The sequence below is a fragment of the Oncorhynchus nerka genome, linkage group LG23, assembly GCF_034236695.1.
Source record: "Oncorhynchus nerka isolate Pitt River linkage group LG23, Oner_Uvic_2.0, whole genome shotgun sequence".
In the NCBI taxonomy this organism is placed as follows: domain Eukaryota; kingdom Metazoa; phylum Chordata; class Actinopteri; order Salmoniformes; family Salmonidae; genus Oncorhynchus; species Oncorhynchus nerka.
This window is the reverse complement of record NC_088418.1, coordinates 30,507,898-30,524,261: the sequence shown is the minus strand read 5'-3', so window position 1 is coordinate 30,524,261 and position 16,364 is coordinate 30,507,898. Positions and strand designations below refer to the sequence as shown.

Genomic DNA, 16,364 nt, shown 5'->3' with positions numbered 1-16,364 from the left:
GTATTGAATGTGTCATGAATCAAGACATTGCTCAAATGTATCAGATATATCAGATTTAGTTTTTGTCTCCCGAATGTATGATTTAATTATTTTTTAATATAAACTCAGCAAAAAAAGAAACGTCCCCTTTTCAGGACCCTGTCTTTTAAAGATAATTCGTAAAAATCCAAATGACTTCACAAATCTTCTTTGTTAAGGGTTTAAACACTGTTTCCCATGCTTGTTCTATGAACCATAAACAATTAATGAACATGCACCTGTGGAACAGTCGTTAACACTAACAGCTTACAGACGGTAGGCAATAAGGTCACAGTTATGAAAACTTAGAACACTAAAGAGGCCTTTCTATTGACTCTGAAAAACACCAGAAGAAAAATGCCCAGGGTCCCTGCTCATCTGCATGAACGTACCTTAGGCATGCTGCAAGGAGGCATGAGGACTGCAGATGTGGCCAGGGCAATAAATTACAATGTCTGTACTGTGAGATGCCTAAGACGACGCATCAGGGAGACAGGACGGACAGCTGATCGTCCTCGCAGTGGCAGACTACGTGTAACAACACCTGCAGAGGATAGGTACATCTGAACATCACACCTGCGGGACAGGTACAGGATGGCAAAAACAACTGCCCGAGTTACACCAGGAACGCACAATCCCTTCATCAGTGCTCAGACTTTCCTGTTGTAAGGCAGGTCCTCACCAGACATCACCAGAAACAACGTCACCTAAACCCACTGTCGCCGGACCAGACAGGACTGGCAAAAAAGTGCTCTTCACTGACGAGATGCGATTTTGTCTCACCAGGGGTGATGGTCTGATTCGCGTTTATCGACGAAGGAACGAGCGTTACACCGAGGCCTGTACTCTGGAGCGGGATCGATTTGTGTGTTACAGGGAAGACATCCTCCTCCCTCATGTAGTACCCTTCCTACAGGCTCATCCTGACATGACCCCCAGCATGACAATGCCACCAGTCATACTGCTTGTACAGTAAGCTAGGGCCTTTCTTCCCAGAAAAGTCTGGGAACTTGCAGGTGCCGTGGTGGAAGAGTAGGATAGCATCTCACAGCAAGAACTGGCAAATCTGGTGCAGTCCATACGGAGGAGATGCACTGCAGTACTGCAGCTGGTGGCCACACCATATACTGACTGTTACTTTTGATTTTGACCCCCCCCCTTTGTTCAGGGACACATTATTCCATTTATGTTAGTCACATGGCTATGGAACTTGTTCAGTTTATGTCTCAGTTGTTGAATCTTGTTATGTTCATACAAATATTTACACATGTTAAGTTTGCTGAAAATAAACGCAGTTGACAGTGAGAGGATGTTTCTATTTTTGTTGAGTTTATATATACAATTATATTTGAAATACTTTACTGGGAGAGCGATTTAATCTAGAAGCTTTTAAAACCTCTCCTTCATGTACTAAATTCATTTAAAGGGATAGTTCACCCAAATTACAAATCCCTTTAACCAGTTTTTTTGTCAAATCTCAAATCCCACATTTCCTAACGAATTGATCCCATTGAATCCCACCATAGGTGAATGGTCAGCTGATCCGATTGCCCTTTAGCACCGAGTCCGGCCACATCCAGGTCTTCCACAGCAGTGTCAACAGCATCGTCATCCACACCTCCTTTGATGTCACTGTCCAAATTGACTGGCCTCACTTGGTCCGGGTCACCACACCAGGCACCTACAACAGCTCCCTCAGTGGTCTGTGTGGCAACTACAACGGCCACAGGCACGATGACTTTCGAACCCCGAACGGTGTTCTGGTCAACAACTCGCAACTCTTTGGAGACAGTTGGCGGGACGGGTCCCTCTCGGCGCACTGTGTGGAAACGGAAAATAGGGTGCTGCCACCAATTGGACAGAACACCACTGTTTACTATTCTGACCAGTCATGTGGCCTTATGGCTTTGCCTGGTGGGCCGTTCTCTTTGTGCCAGAGCAGGGTGGGCCCATGGGATCGGGTGGAAGAGTGTGTGGAGGATTTGACTGAAGCGGGTGGGGCCCCAGGGGTCCTGTGTGAGGCTCTTCGTGGTTACGCCCTAACGTGCCAACAGAGTGGCATCACAGTGGGAAACTGGAGGGATGTCACTGATTGTGGTGAGCACCAGTAGCATTATTGCATACGCTGCACGTCAACTGAACCCCTACATTAAAATGCACATGTATCACAAGCTGGTTCATGTATACTTACTATGCCCTTCAATGCCAGTATAGTATAAGAATTATAGTGTAGTATAATTAAGTATAGAATAGTAGCATTGACGGGCATAATACATATAGCCTGAATCTCAAAACGAGCACTTCGTTCACACAATCACTCGATATGAGCATTCGTGACTCAATCAGGTCAATCTCACTGCGCCCTGCAGAAGCCTATTTATCGAGTTGGCATCCTATTGCGACTCAGTGCCCTTGGAAGCAACTTGTTCCCATGAATCTTAGCATGTTAACTAGCAACAACAGTTATTACTACGTCACCCTCAAAAATAGTCTGGATAAATCAAGAAATCTGTAATTAATTTTGAACTTTGATTTGGAGGAGGTCTCAGTCGCGCAATTTTAAATCTAGCTAAGGAGTTTCATGTTTCTGAAGCTTGTCTATTATTAACGTGTTAGCTAAGCTTGAGCCAGCCACTTCATATGAAACGTAAGAAACCTTCCAACCAGCTAGTGCAACAGTAAATCAGGGGGTTAAATAAAACAATCTCAGGGGGATTGGGTTTGGAGATGACAGCCTAATACAGAAGCATGTCTGTTCTACGAAATATTTGCGCTGAACTGACATGCACGATTGTTGCTTACACTCCTATGTTCCGAAGAAGGAAGGGAATACTCCATAACGATAGTCTATAATGCGCTCAAATCAATCAGCAGTGTACTGTAGCTCTTGGCAAGGTAATTCAAAGCCTAAAGTTTATTACTCAGGATGAAACTTTCCAGCGCCATGTAATGTTGTTAGACAACCCCATATTAGGATAGTGTTAGGGTTGCGTAAATTCAAATCTGGTATCAGGATAAATATAACAATGAGTCACCGATTTTATACAATGTATTTTTTTATTAGCTAAGTAATAAATGGCAAATGCAACTTTCGTATATACGGGCTCACTGTAATACCACGCATGGCAGAACAGAGACTACACGGAACAGAGACTACACGGACTACAAGAAGAAACCCAGCCCAGTCACGGACCAGGATGTCTTGCTCCCAGGCAGACTAAATAACTTTTTTGCCCGCTTTGAGGACAATACAGTGCCACTGACACGGCCTCCAACGAAAACATGCGGTCTCTCCTTCACTGCAGCCGAGGTGAGTAAGACATTTAAACGTGTTAACCCTCGCAAGGCTGCAGGCCCAGACGGCATCCCCAGCCGCGCCCTCAGAGCATGTGCAGACCAGCTGGCCGGTGTGTTTACGGACATATTCAATCAATCCCTATACCAGTCTGCTGTTCCCACATGCTTCAAGAGGGCCACCATTGTTCCTGTTCCCAAGAAAGCTAAGGTAACTGAGCTAAACGACTACCGCCCCGTAGCACTCACTTCCGTCATCATGAAGTGCTTTGAGAGACTAGTCAAGGACCATATCACCTCCACCCTACCTGACACCCTAGACCCACTCCAATTTGCTTACCGCCCAAATAGGTCCACAGACGATGCAATCTCAACCACACTGCACACTGCCCTAAGCCATCTGGACAAGAGGAATACCTATGTGAGAATGCTGTTCATCGACTACAGCTCGGCATTCAACACCATAGTACCCTCCAAGCTCGTCATCAAGCACGAGACCCTGGGTCTCGACCCCGCCCTGTGCAACTGGGTACTGGACTTCCTGACGGGCCGCCCCCAGGTGGTGAGGGTAGGCAACAACATCTCCTCTCCGCTGATCCTCAACACGGGGGCCCCACAAGGGTGCGTTCTGAGCCCTCTCCTGTACTCCCTGTTCACCCACGACTGCGTGGCCACGCACGCCTCCAACTCAATCATCAAGTTTGCGGACGACACAACAGTGGTAGGCTTGATTACCAACAACGACGAGACGGCCTACAGGGAGGAGGTGAGGGCCCTCGGAGTGTGGTGTCAGGAAAATAACCTCACACTCAACGTCAACAAAACTAAGGAGATGATTGTGGACTTCAGGAAACAGCAGAGGGAACACCCCCCTATCCACATCGATGGAACAGTAGTGGAGAGGGTAGCAAGTTTTAAGTTCCTCGGCATACACATCACAGACAAACTGAATTGGTCCACTCACACTGACAGCGTCGTGAAGAAGGCGCAGCAGCGCCTCTTCAACCTCAGGAGGCTGAAGAAATTCGGCTTGTCACCAAAAGCACTCACAAACTTCTACAGATGCACAATCGAGAGCATCCTGGCGGGCTGTTATACCGCCTGGTACGGCAACTGCTCCACCCTCAACCGTAAGGCTCTCCAGAGGGTCTGCACAATGCATCACCGGGGGCAAACTACATGCCCTCCAGGACACCTACACCACCCGATGTTACAGGAAGGCCATAAAGATCATCAAGGACATCAACCACCCGAACCACTGCCTGTTCACCCCGCTATCATCCAGAAGGCGAGGTCAGTACAGGTGCATCAAAGCTGGGACCGAGAGACTGAAAAACAGCTTCTATCTCAAGGCCATCAGACTGTTAAACAGCCACCACTAACATTGAGTGGCTGTTGCCAACACACTGTCATTGACACTGACCCAACTCCAGCCACTTTAATAATGGGAATTGATGGGAAATGATGTAAATATATCACTAGCCACTTTAAACAATGCTACCTTATATAATGTTACTTACCCTACATTACACTATCTCATATGCATACGTATATCCTGTACTCTACATCATCGACTGCATCCTTATGTAATACATGTATCACTAGCCACTTTAACTATGCCACTTTGTTTACTTTGTCTACATACTCATCTCATATGTATATACTGTACTCGATACCATCTACTGTATGCTGCTCTGTACCATCACTCATTCATATATCCTTATGTACATATTCTTTATCCCCTTACACTGTGTATAAGACAGTAGTTTTGGAATTGTTAGTTAGATTACTTGTTGGTTATCACTGCATTGTCGGAACTAGAAGCACAAGCATTTCGCTACACTCTCATTAACATCTGCTAACCATGTGTATGTGACAAATAAAATTTGATTTGATGTATGTAAAACAGTATTCTTTATACTGTGATAGACAGTTCCAACCCGTCTGTTGGCCTATCACAGTAGAGAATGGGCGTGGTTTAAACTTGCTCAGCCTATTGCAGGCGCTCAGGCGGGTCCCCGCCTCTTGGCGCTTCTTTGATAGCTGTAACTTGCTTGTGAAGAACATCCAGGCTCTCATGCTCCATACGGTTATCTCGCACCTGGCTCCTGTTATCTAACAAAAGACCGCTTGTTCTCGCAACACCCCGCTCTGAATGTGCCCCCCTCCCAACTCATTGAACAGTTCCTGTCTTCATGCTACTTTTCCATCATGAGAAATGCCCATGGCCTTGAAAGTTTTAACAATGTTTCAAGTCAGCTATGTTGCATAACACATACATACATCCACACAAGCCAACAGCAGATAATATTCAATCATATATATGGTAATGGCTATAATGTAAAATACAGGATCCAACAATAGTTTCCCTATTTACCTAGTCAGCTTGTTATTGTGTGTTCTATGTGAGATAAATATTCCTCTCGAGGTGCATTCAAGTTGCGAGAGGGAAACATGTATTCTGACAAGCAGTCAATGCACAACAATTCTTAATGCTATCAAGGGAAAATGCTTTTCAAAGCAGTTTTCCATTGCTACCACATTCTTTTCTCTACACCTTCAATTGCGTGAGTTGGCCTCCGATAATCAATCTGAGATCGACTTGAGTTTCTGTCATATCATTTTTTTGTTTGTTGCTTTAACCCCTGCATTAAATACAATGCTCATTCCATAAGCAAACTAGCTAGTTACCTAGCTACTGTATTAACATTATTTTATCACAATGAACAGGTTTTTAATGAATTAGCAAACAGCTTGCTCTGCCCTTTATCAGTGCAATGCCTAACTAGCTAGCGCTAGTTCAAATTCCATCCCTGTGTTTGTCAGTGAATCTAGCTAGCAGCAGGCTACAACAAACTAAAACCAGCTGATGAAATCACTGGCAACCGTTATACAATGCTTGCACTTATTTTGTGCAGGAGTAGAGATGTTGTTTTTACAAGTTTCTCACTGTCTATCGGAGTATCTGTGTCTGCCTCAAGTCTCCAGTACCCGTGTTTCATAGCAAGTGAGTCATGCCCCAAGACAGGTTGTGAAAGACAGTGCTCGCAAATGGTTTTAGAATGTTTGAATATTGATAAGTGGCAGTTGGGACGTCGAGTGTGCATCGTCTCAATGCACATTTTGGCCGAAGCAATTTCAGACATGAGTGATCACTATAGTATACAACAGCAAGTGGCCAATCTATAAAGGGCTTAGGGGCCAAGTGTTTGGTTTGAGATTCAGCTATGATACATGTGTGCAATCATGATATGGTTCAGCTTTATAGCCTATTAATGGTATTATGTTAGTGTTGTGTCTGAAAGGGTTCTTCAATGAAATCCACGTTTTTTCCCCCCTCAGAACAAACCTGTCCCCCCAACAGCCACTACGAGCTGTGTGGCACTTCCTGTCCCGCCTCCTGCCCTAGCCTCTCCTTCCCCTTCCTCTGTGTCACTGCGTGCCAGGAAGGATGCCAGTGCAATGATGGCTACCTACTCAGCGCCAATCAATGCGTTCCGCCAGTGGCCTGCGGATGCCACCACCAGGGACGCTACCTCCAAGGCGGTGAGCGCTTCTGGGAAGGTGGGGAGTGCCAGAGCCTGTGCACCTGTAACGGCACCACTGGAGCAGTCCGCTGCACCCCATATGCCTGCAACCCCCAGGAGTCCTGCCGTGTGGTGGAGGGTGAGTACGGGTGCCACCCCAACTCCCATGGCACCTGCTCCGCCTCTGGAGACCCCCACTACCTCACATTTGATGGAGGGGCATTCGATTTCCAGGGCACCTGCCGCTACGTCCTAGCAACCCTGTGTGGTAACACCACGAGAGGGTTGCAGCATTTTCTGGTGGAGGCCAGGAATGAGCCATGGAACGGGTTGACAGTTTCTATCACAGCCGAGGTGTTTGTCAATGTGTGGGGCCACTGGGTGCACATTTCCAGGGAGAGGCATGGAGTGGTACAGGTAAGGTAACAAGCTTTGAGAAAGACTATGTCAAATTACATTTTTCAGTTTGTGGTACTCCTTTTTTCCAAAACACACCAGCTTTTTCAACAGATATGAACTGAAACATGTCAAAGTTGTGGTCCATATTTTTTGTTTTATCTTCTTTTTTTGAAAGAGTACCATGTCTTTTTACCCAGACTAGCAGAACAGCGGAAATACTTGAACAAAGGCATGATGAAGTTAATAGACGGTATTCACTTCAGGTGTTATGATGGCCATGGGGAATACAAACGTTATCTACCACATCTCTGTTGATTACATTCATCATCTATTTGACAAATACCAGAGATGATGATGAACAACATTGAGAAATACTATTGCTGCTATGCCACATTGTAAACAATGTCGAAAGACTGATTACTTCAATTGTCTTTTCAGATTGATGGAGTGACCAGCAACCTGCCTATACTTTTGCATGGTGGACGGGTGTCCATCTACGCGAGTGGACTCCGCACGTTTGTCAACTCCGATTTCGGCCTGAGGGTCAGTTACGACGGCTCGAGTGTGGTGTCTATCTCTGTCCCCTCCAACTACAGGTGTGTGTTTAGGTACACATTGGTGGTAGTGGTGGCGAATGTAAAATTGATGGATGTAATAAACGGATTGATGTTTAAAATTCTTAAGTCAGGGTTGTGGTCAATTTAGTTTTCAATTCAGAAAACTAAATTGACCCCAACTCTGCCTAAAGTACGTAATAAAACCTAACAATGGAAATGTTCGTTTTTTAACCGCTTTAAACAGTTCTTTCTTAAATCTGTAATTCACTGTGTCACTATTATCATTACAACAGCGGAATGACGTGCGGCTTGTGCGGAAACTTTAATGGCAATCGCAACGACGACTTCCTCACCCCCTCCGGAACGCTGGCGTCCACTCCCTCCCAGTTTGGGAATTCTTGGAAGGTGGAGGGCAACTACACCTGCAGCGATGGCTGCGGAGCCTCCTGTCCACAATGCCACAACCCGAGTCCCGCCCGCGCCCGGTGTGAGGTCATCAAGGACGTTGAGGGACCTCTGAGCTTCTGCCACGGCCAGGTGGACCCCGAGCCCTACTTCCGCGACTGCGTGTTTGACGTGTGTCTGTCGGGGAACAGAGAGCAGGATGTTCTTTGCAGGGCTATCCAGACGTATGTGAGCACCTGTCAGTCAACAAACGTCAGGATCTACCCCTGGAGACAGAACACCACCTGTAGTGAGTGACAAATTGTCTTCACTTTAGATTGGTAGATAGGTTAACATATTATGTTAGGTCCTTTGTGGTAATATGGTAAGACCCAAGGCCTCATACAGTACTGCATATACGTCATTCTGCATTTTATTTAGAGTGAAAAGCCTCATACAGTTTCATGTAGGTTTTTTTTCTCTGAAGAATGTACTTCATGCACAATTGCAAGTTTGATTGTATTCTAAAGACAGCCCTGTGAGTTTTAATAACAAAGTCTCAAGTTGTGAAGCTTTCACATGATCAAATTTGTAGAATGTCTGGTATTTATCTAATGTACATTGGGGACAATAAAATATCACACATATTTCAAAGTATCACATAAGCTCCAACACTTAAGAGAAACTGCTGGTGGTGCAGTTAAACACGCATTGTAACAATTGTTTTGTCAACATCACGCAGTGTGGAAAACTTTTCAGTGATTGCAACTGTACGACTAAGGCTTTACGTAGTCTCCAGGTGATTTTCTCATTCTCTCTCTCTCTCTCTCTCTGTCTGCATGTGCAGATATTGAGTGTCCAGCAAATAGCCACTATGAGCTCTGTGGATCAGACTGTGGGCACACCTGTGTCAGCAGCATTGATGCCAGCTGCGAGCAGAGCTGCACCGAGGGATGCTTCTGTGACAACGGTTACCTCAGGAGCGGGAGGCACTGTGTCCCCGTAGAGAGCTGTGGCTGCCAGTACGATGGCTTCTACTATGATGTGAGTTACTCATCTCATAGTTTATGCCAGGGGAATAGGTTTCGCTCTGTGTTGTATGCAGAGTAAAGGATCAAGGGTGACACCGCAAAGACTTTCTCGACGGATCAGAGTTTTTCCTGCCTGCATATTGAGTTAGAGAAACATGAAACAACGTTCTTTCAGTTCATTGTGTCTCAACTACATCTGTACATTCTCCCATTAGAGCAGAAGTCAAGATCAAGTAAATAATTGTGCACATGCAATGCATGCGTGGCACCACAAGTTACATACACCATCTATACTGAGTGTACAAAACATTAGAAACGCCGTACTAACATTGATTTGCACCCCCTTTTGCCCTCAGAACAGCCTCAATTCGTCAAGGCATGGCCCTCTACAAGGTGTCAAAAACGTTCCACAGGGATGCGGGCTCATATTGACTCCAATGTGTCCCACAGTTGTGTCAAGGTGGCTGGATGTCCTTTGTGTGGCGGGCCATTCTTTATACACACGGAAAACTATTGAGTGTGGAAAAACCGAGCAGCAATGCATTTCATAACACATTCAAACCGGTGCGCACCATTGCGCGTATGGTACCACCATACCGCGTACGGTACCACCATACCGCGTACGGTACGGTACCACCATACCGCATACGGTACCACCATAGCGCGTACGGGACCACCATACGTACGGTACCACCATACCGCATACGGTACCACCATACCGCGTACGGTACCACCATAGCGCGTACGGGACCACCATACCGCGTACGGTACCACGACCACCATACCTCGTTCAAAGACACTTAAATCTTTGGTCTTACCCATTCACCCTCTGAATGGCACACACACAATCTATGTCTCAATTGTTTCAAGGCTTAAAAATACCTTTTTAACCTGTCTCCCTTCATCTACACTGATTGAAGTGGATTTAACAAGTGACATCAATAAGGGATCATAGCTTTCACCTGGATTCACCCGGTCCGTCTATGTCATGGAAAGAGCAGGTGCTCCTAATGTTTTGTACACTCAGTGTAATAGAAAAAGTACCATGCCTGCATAAGCAGGCTTTCAGTTCAGTGTCTCAACTGCATCCGTGCCTGTTGGATGGTAAAGTCATATAACCCTCAGTCAGTGTCTGACCAGTGAGAATACAATGACTGCTTGTTTTCCCAAAGGAAATAGCTTACAGCATAGCTAATATACTAACATGCTAAGTTGCATAGCACTCTATACTGCAGCAAATGCTAAAAACAACACAAGAGTTAGCAGCTCGTGCTCAGACTAAGGTGAACATTCCATTGAGCTCGAGTACAAAGATGACACTCTAAACACACAGAATTCCCAGTGCAGATGGTACAATAAATATTAATAAAGTTGACAAGGAACATATTTCACTACTCTGTAGTGATAATTACATCATTTTTATGACAGGATTAGCAGAGCTGGAAAATACAAACCACTTCCCATTGATGCAGAATGAGAGAGAAAGGTTGCAACAGGTTCATCGGAAATTCATCGGAAATGGAACAAACCATTCTGATTCTATCATTCTTATCGTCATATTTTCTCATATCAACTCTGTTACACTCAGGGGACAGATGGATTTGCACTGCAGTGCTTTTTGAAATAATATACCAACATAGCTCTAGTCATGGTAAAATATTAAGACAATATTACAGTAGAAAATGTATTCAGAAATAAATTATAACCCCTAAAGTGACCTGATTGACCCAGGCCAGTCCGTTAGATCACTGCTGAATCATTAATAAAAACAGTACCTTGCTACATTTTCGAAAGGTTGATAGAAATCATCAGTATTTTTATGTCGTTTATTTTATGCAAGTAGGCCTACTTCATTCATTTAACTGTTATTACTCTTTGATTTAATCCCTTTGTAATTTTAAATAGCTAGGTGTACCTGTAGAGACGTTGTTATATGAACATGGTGTACTGTTGCCTATATTTTGCAATGCATCCACACTGTTTTTTTGGACTTCAGGTTACTGAGTCTTTCTGGACCCAAGGCTGCTCACGACACTGTGAGTGCTACGCCCCAAATGACCTCCGCTGCTCTGCCGCATCCTGCACCCCCAACCAGGAGTGCGCCATAAAAGATGGCCGCCTGGGCTGCTTCAATGCCTTGTCCACTTGCACGGTCTGGGGCGACCCCCATTACATCACTTTTGACGGGGCCGTGGCCCATTTCCAGGGCACCTGCTCCTATGACATCGCTAGGACCTGTTCCAACCACTCCATTAATGGCCTCACGTTCCGCGTGGTGGCCACCAACCGTCACCGTGGCAACAACCTTGTCTCGTTTGTGTCGCTGGTGGATGTGTGGCTGTCCCATGGAGGGGAGGAGACCCATATCTCCATTGGACAGAGCAAGAGCGTGATGGTAAATGCACTAAAATCCAAATAACACTTTTAAAGTTGATGCAAATGTGACAAATCTGTCAGTTTTTAGCAATGATATGAGACTTTTATTATAGAGCCCTTCAAGATGGTAGTCGCCAAGACTTCCCCAACCACAAGTTTTTGTCCTCATGCTTTTGCATTGTTCACACTACCTACAAATACTTATTGTCTTGCTTACAAGGACAAAGGCTTCTTGAGGTCTCTTTGTCGTCAACTGTCCTCTATCAAACTAGTCAAGTCTAGGCCTGAGGTCTTTTCCAATAACCTCAAATCTCTTTCCGACATTCCCCCTTTTTTCTCGGTCAGGTGGACGGGAGCGAGGTCTCTATCCCCTCCTCCATCGGCTCCATTGCCGGAGTGGTGCGGGAGCGGGGCTTCGTGATGCTCAACTCCAGTGACCTGACGGTCCAGTTCGACGGCCGTAGCACCCTGATGGTCAGGCTGGGCCAGAGCCACCACGGTGCAGTGTGCGGGATGTGTGGCAACCTCAACGGTGACCCGGAAGATGACAAAGTCCTGCCCAATGGCACGCCGGCACGGAGTGACAATGACTTTGGTGACGGTTGGAAGGCAGACACTAGCCGGCCAGGGTGAGCTGCTGCTGCTGCTTTGAAACAACTAAGGCTTCTGGGGAAACAACCTCTATTGAAATTCAGTTTATTCACAATATGCCATAGAATGTATAATTTCATAAAAAAACACAAGAAGATGATTCAGAAGCAAAGTTTTCGCAGAATGAAAATACATACTTTCATCCATAATGGAAACACAAGGGATTATATGATTGTACAGTGACTGTTATTCCCTTGCAACGTTTAAAAGTGCTATGCTATACTCACTCACTCACTCACTGCCTTCCGACTCTCTACCCTTCTCCAGAAGTGTGCTCTCGTTCACTCGCCCTCATGTATTTAAAACCATTGGATTTGTGCAAGCATGGCTGGAGGGAGTTTCAACCATATTCTTCACACTAGTCGGAGAAGGGTACAGAATCGTAATGTAGCCACTCACTCACCAGGTAAATAACTAACTAACTCTTCTACGTGTCCTTTTCCAGATGTGGGGCTTCTGATAACAGAGGCGGCGGAGACAACTGTCCCTTCAGTGTGGAATACACAGACCTGTGTAGCATCATCACCAACACTACCGGCCCCTTCAGCGCCTGCCACCTGCACTCTGACCCCCAGCCCTACTTCACTTCCTGTGTCTACGACCTTTGCTTATACACTCCAGCCAATGGGATGCTGTGTTCTGCCGTGGCGGCCTATGAAGAGTCCTGTTCCGTCCTGGGTCTCGATATCCCAGAATGGCGTGCGGTTCTGCTGTGTGGTGAGTGTCCGGGTGTCTTTGGGGGCATTTTGTCTAAATGGAAAAATTGAGAAATTGGCAATTAGTAGGCATTACTGTTCTTTTCCAAATGTCTGTCCATACTATTTCTAGTTAACCCTGTAGTAGTTACTGTTGCCAATTTTCCCTCTCTCCCCTCTTTCTCTATCACTCTCTCCCTCCCTCTCTCCCTTCCTCTCTCTCTCTCTACCAGAGTCGGACCCCTGCGATGATCTGGACTGTACTGATGATGAGTGGTGTGGGGATCAGGACGGCGTCTACGGCTGTTTCTGTGACGAGAACCACCATCGGCCCAACAACGAAAGCTACGGTAAGACTTCCCTAGCACTTCGCCAATGTGACCGACGTCGTCCGAAACCCACGTCTCCTGTGCAAATTCACCTCCCTCTGATGTTTCGAAAAGAAGGAAGGATGAGTATAGAGGATACGAGAAACTGAGGACGGACGTTTAGAGATTAATCCGTGGTCTTTGTCCATCTCCGCCCTTAGATTCGGTCACGTCTTGCTCCAGCAGTTCAGGCATCATGTCTCTGTCCCGGTGCCAGCTATTTGAAGCCGGTTTCCCACCCCACGCCCTGCACCTCACTGACTCCACCTGCAACGGGTCTGTCCAGGATGGACGCCTGGAGTTCCATTTCGACAACGACAACCAACTCTGTGGGACAACTCTTATGGTACTGTATTTTCACAGTTCAATCGTGATATTATCACTTGGGATTATGTAGTCTCATAGTGCACTTCACAGACAACCCCATGCTCAAAAAAGGCTCAACAAATACAAATCATAGTCCAAATAATGATTCATATTATAAATATTTGCCAACTTTTCATTGTCGAGTGTTGCTGACTTCTTACTGCATAAATGCAGTATACTGTAGTTTATGAATGTGCTATGAAATCCTTACATACAGTAGGTGCCCATCAAGTGAAGATTTTATTTATAATATTCTATATCCACCAGTTTTTCACATTTGTGTTTTTCCACTACAAATGACTGCTTATGGGTACCTTCATGTGTGTTTAAAATATGAATATTCTCAGATTTTTAATTCATCGATTTAACGTGTATTCAAAAAAAAAATGTTAAGATCAATGCACTAACTGTAAATCCCTCTGGAGAAGATCATAAGATCTGCTAAAATGTCAAATGTAAATGTTTTACATTCAGATCTCATATTACTGCATAGATTTGTTTTTAATGTTGACTTCACAAATGTGTCATTTGTACAGTTATTTATAAAAAATGTTGTTGTCACATTTAACTGTGTAAAACCAAGCAGGACTACTTATTTCTCTGAGAGTAAGAGAGCTACTGTACTGTATATAGCGGTTTGCAAAAAAACATACTTATTTGTCTCTGATAGATATCAAACAAATACATGTCTGTCATTGAACAACCCCATGCCATGATTAGATAGTGAAAAAACACACCTTTTTTTTTCATAAGCTAATTTACCAACATTTCAGAAAAGGGACATAGAGCGTTTTGGAATGAGACTCTTTGGAATGAGACAAATGTTCTTATTTTTTTATTTTTTTTCTCCGCAGAGCAACGGGACTCACTTCATCTATCAGAACTACATCCAGGGTGAGGTGGAACCCCACGGAGGGGCGATGGGGGTCATCAGCCGTGCAAGGCACCTCAACCTGCGCTTCTGCTGCGAGTACCCCCTCTACCAGTCCTTGTCCATGACCATGGATCTCAACCCTCTAGCGAGGTCAGAGCACCCTCTCAAACAGCCTATTATGACTGGAATTGAATTGATTTTAGCATTAAAGTTCTCCTCCAGTCTCCTTTTCACCTCAAGTAACACCTTATTTACTTAACAAAGGACACATCAATAGGTGGTCCAGGTCAGACATGACATGACACAAGTTGTATCTCAAGCAAGGGGGAGGCTGATGACATCACATCTGACCATCAGACCAACTCCTTGAATGCCCTATTCCTTGAAGTTTGCAGTTGTGTAAAAAGTATTTTGCTCAAAACATTATCAAAATGATCCTTTTATATTAAAAGTATCTTTTTATAATCCTTTTATAAACGTATACTTTTTTATGTACAAGAATTTGGGTTGTGCTTCACCTGTATAAAATGTGCTCTACAAATAACCTTTATTGTAGGCCTTTTTAGGCGGGATTCTAGCCATTTTTCTACTTACCCAGAGTAGATGAACTCGTGGATACCATTTTTATGTCTCTGCGCGCTGTATGTCGGAACAAGTTTCGCGAGACAATACTAACTAGTGTTAGCGCATTGACTTGAAGTCTACAGTTACGGTAGCCAGAATCTCGCAGTATCCGTTAAAACCTCTTGATACTAGCCATCCCGGATCCGGGATCGTGAATACAGCCTCAAGCTCATTACCATAACGCAACGTTAACTATTCATGAAAATCGCAAATGAAATGAAATAAATATGCTAGCTCTCAAGCTTAGCCTTTTGTTAACAACACTGTCATCTCAGATTTTCACAATATGCTTTTCAACCATAGCAAAACAAGCATTTGTGTAACAGTATTGATAGCTAGCGTAGCATTTAGAGTTAGCATTCAGCGGGCAACATTTTCACAAAAACAAGAAAAGCATTCAAATAAAATCATTTACCTTTGAAGAACTTCGGATGTTTTCAATGAGGAGACTCTCAGTTAGATAGCAAATGTTCAGTTTGTCCCAAAATATTCTTTGTATAGGAGAAATTGCTCCGTTTGGTACATCACGTTTGGCTGCCAAAAAACCCCGAAAATTCAGTCATCAAAACGCCAAACTTTTTTCCCAAATTAACTCCATAATATCGACTGAAACATGGCAAACGTTGTTTAGAATCAATCCTCAAGGTGTTTTTCACATATCTCTTCGATGATATATTGTTCGTGGAAGTGTGCTTTCTCCTCTGAATCCCATGGGAAAATGCCTGCAGCTGAAGATTTACACACCAATTTAGACAAAGGACAACAGGCGGTCACCTGGTAAATGTAGTCTCTTATGGCCAATCTTCCAATGATATGCCTACAAATACGTCACAATGCTGCAGACACCTTGGGCAAACGGCAGAAAGCGTAGGCTCGTTCAGGCCACATTCACAGCATATAAGGAGACAATGGAAAACAGAGCCTCAAATTCTGCTCATTTCCTGTTTGAAGTTTCATCTTGGTTTCGCCTGTAGCATCAGTTCTGTGGCACTCACAGATAATATCTTTGCAGTTTTGGAAACGGCAGAGTGTTTTCTTTCCAAAGCTGTCAATTATATGCATAGTCGAGCATCTTTTCGTGACAAAATATTGAAACGGGCACGTTTTTATCCAATAATGAAATAGAGCCCCCATAGCTTCAAGAAGTTAATTATGACAAATGAGCTGAATAGTCTTACAAGGGTTAAAGTGCTCTGTCAC

The 16,364-nt window shown here is 44.6% G+C and overlaps 1 protein-coding gene across 1 annotated transcript in view; it reads left to right on the top strand.

The window, feature by feature from the left end:
* LOC115106695 (alpha-tectorin-like) overlaps nucleotides 1-16,364 on the top strand; it is a 45,601-nt gene that overhangs the window by 20,269 nt on the left and 8,968 nt on the right. Inside the window, exons 11-21 of the mRNA XM_029629681.2 lie at nucleotides 1,545-2,115; nucleotides 6,655-7,256; nucleotides 7,677-7,834; nucleotides 8,089-8,489; nucleotides 9,027-9,223; nucleotides 11,207-11,605; nucleotides 11,932-12,215; nucleotides 12,683-12,954; nucleotides 13,166-13,282; nucleotides 13,462-13,646; nucleotides 14,521-14,690. Coding sequence (XP_029485541.2) covers nucleotides 1,545-2,115; nucleotides 6,655-7,256; nucleotides 7,677-7,834; nucleotides 8,089-8,489; nucleotides 9,027-9,223; nucleotides 11,207-11,605; nucleotides 11,932-12,215; nucleotides 12,683-12,954; nucleotides 13,166-13,282; nucleotides 13,462-13,646; nucleotides 14,521-14,690 — 3,356 coding nt within the window. The remainder of the gene's footprint in view (nucleotides 1-1,544; nucleotides 2,116-6,654; nucleotides 7,257-7,676; nucleotides 7,835-8,088; nucleotides 8,490-9,026; nucleotides 9,224-11,206; nucleotides 11,606-11,931; nucleotides 12,216-12,682; nucleotides 12,955-13,165; nucleotides 13,283-13,461; nucleotides 13,647-14,520; nucleotides 14,691-16,364) is intronic.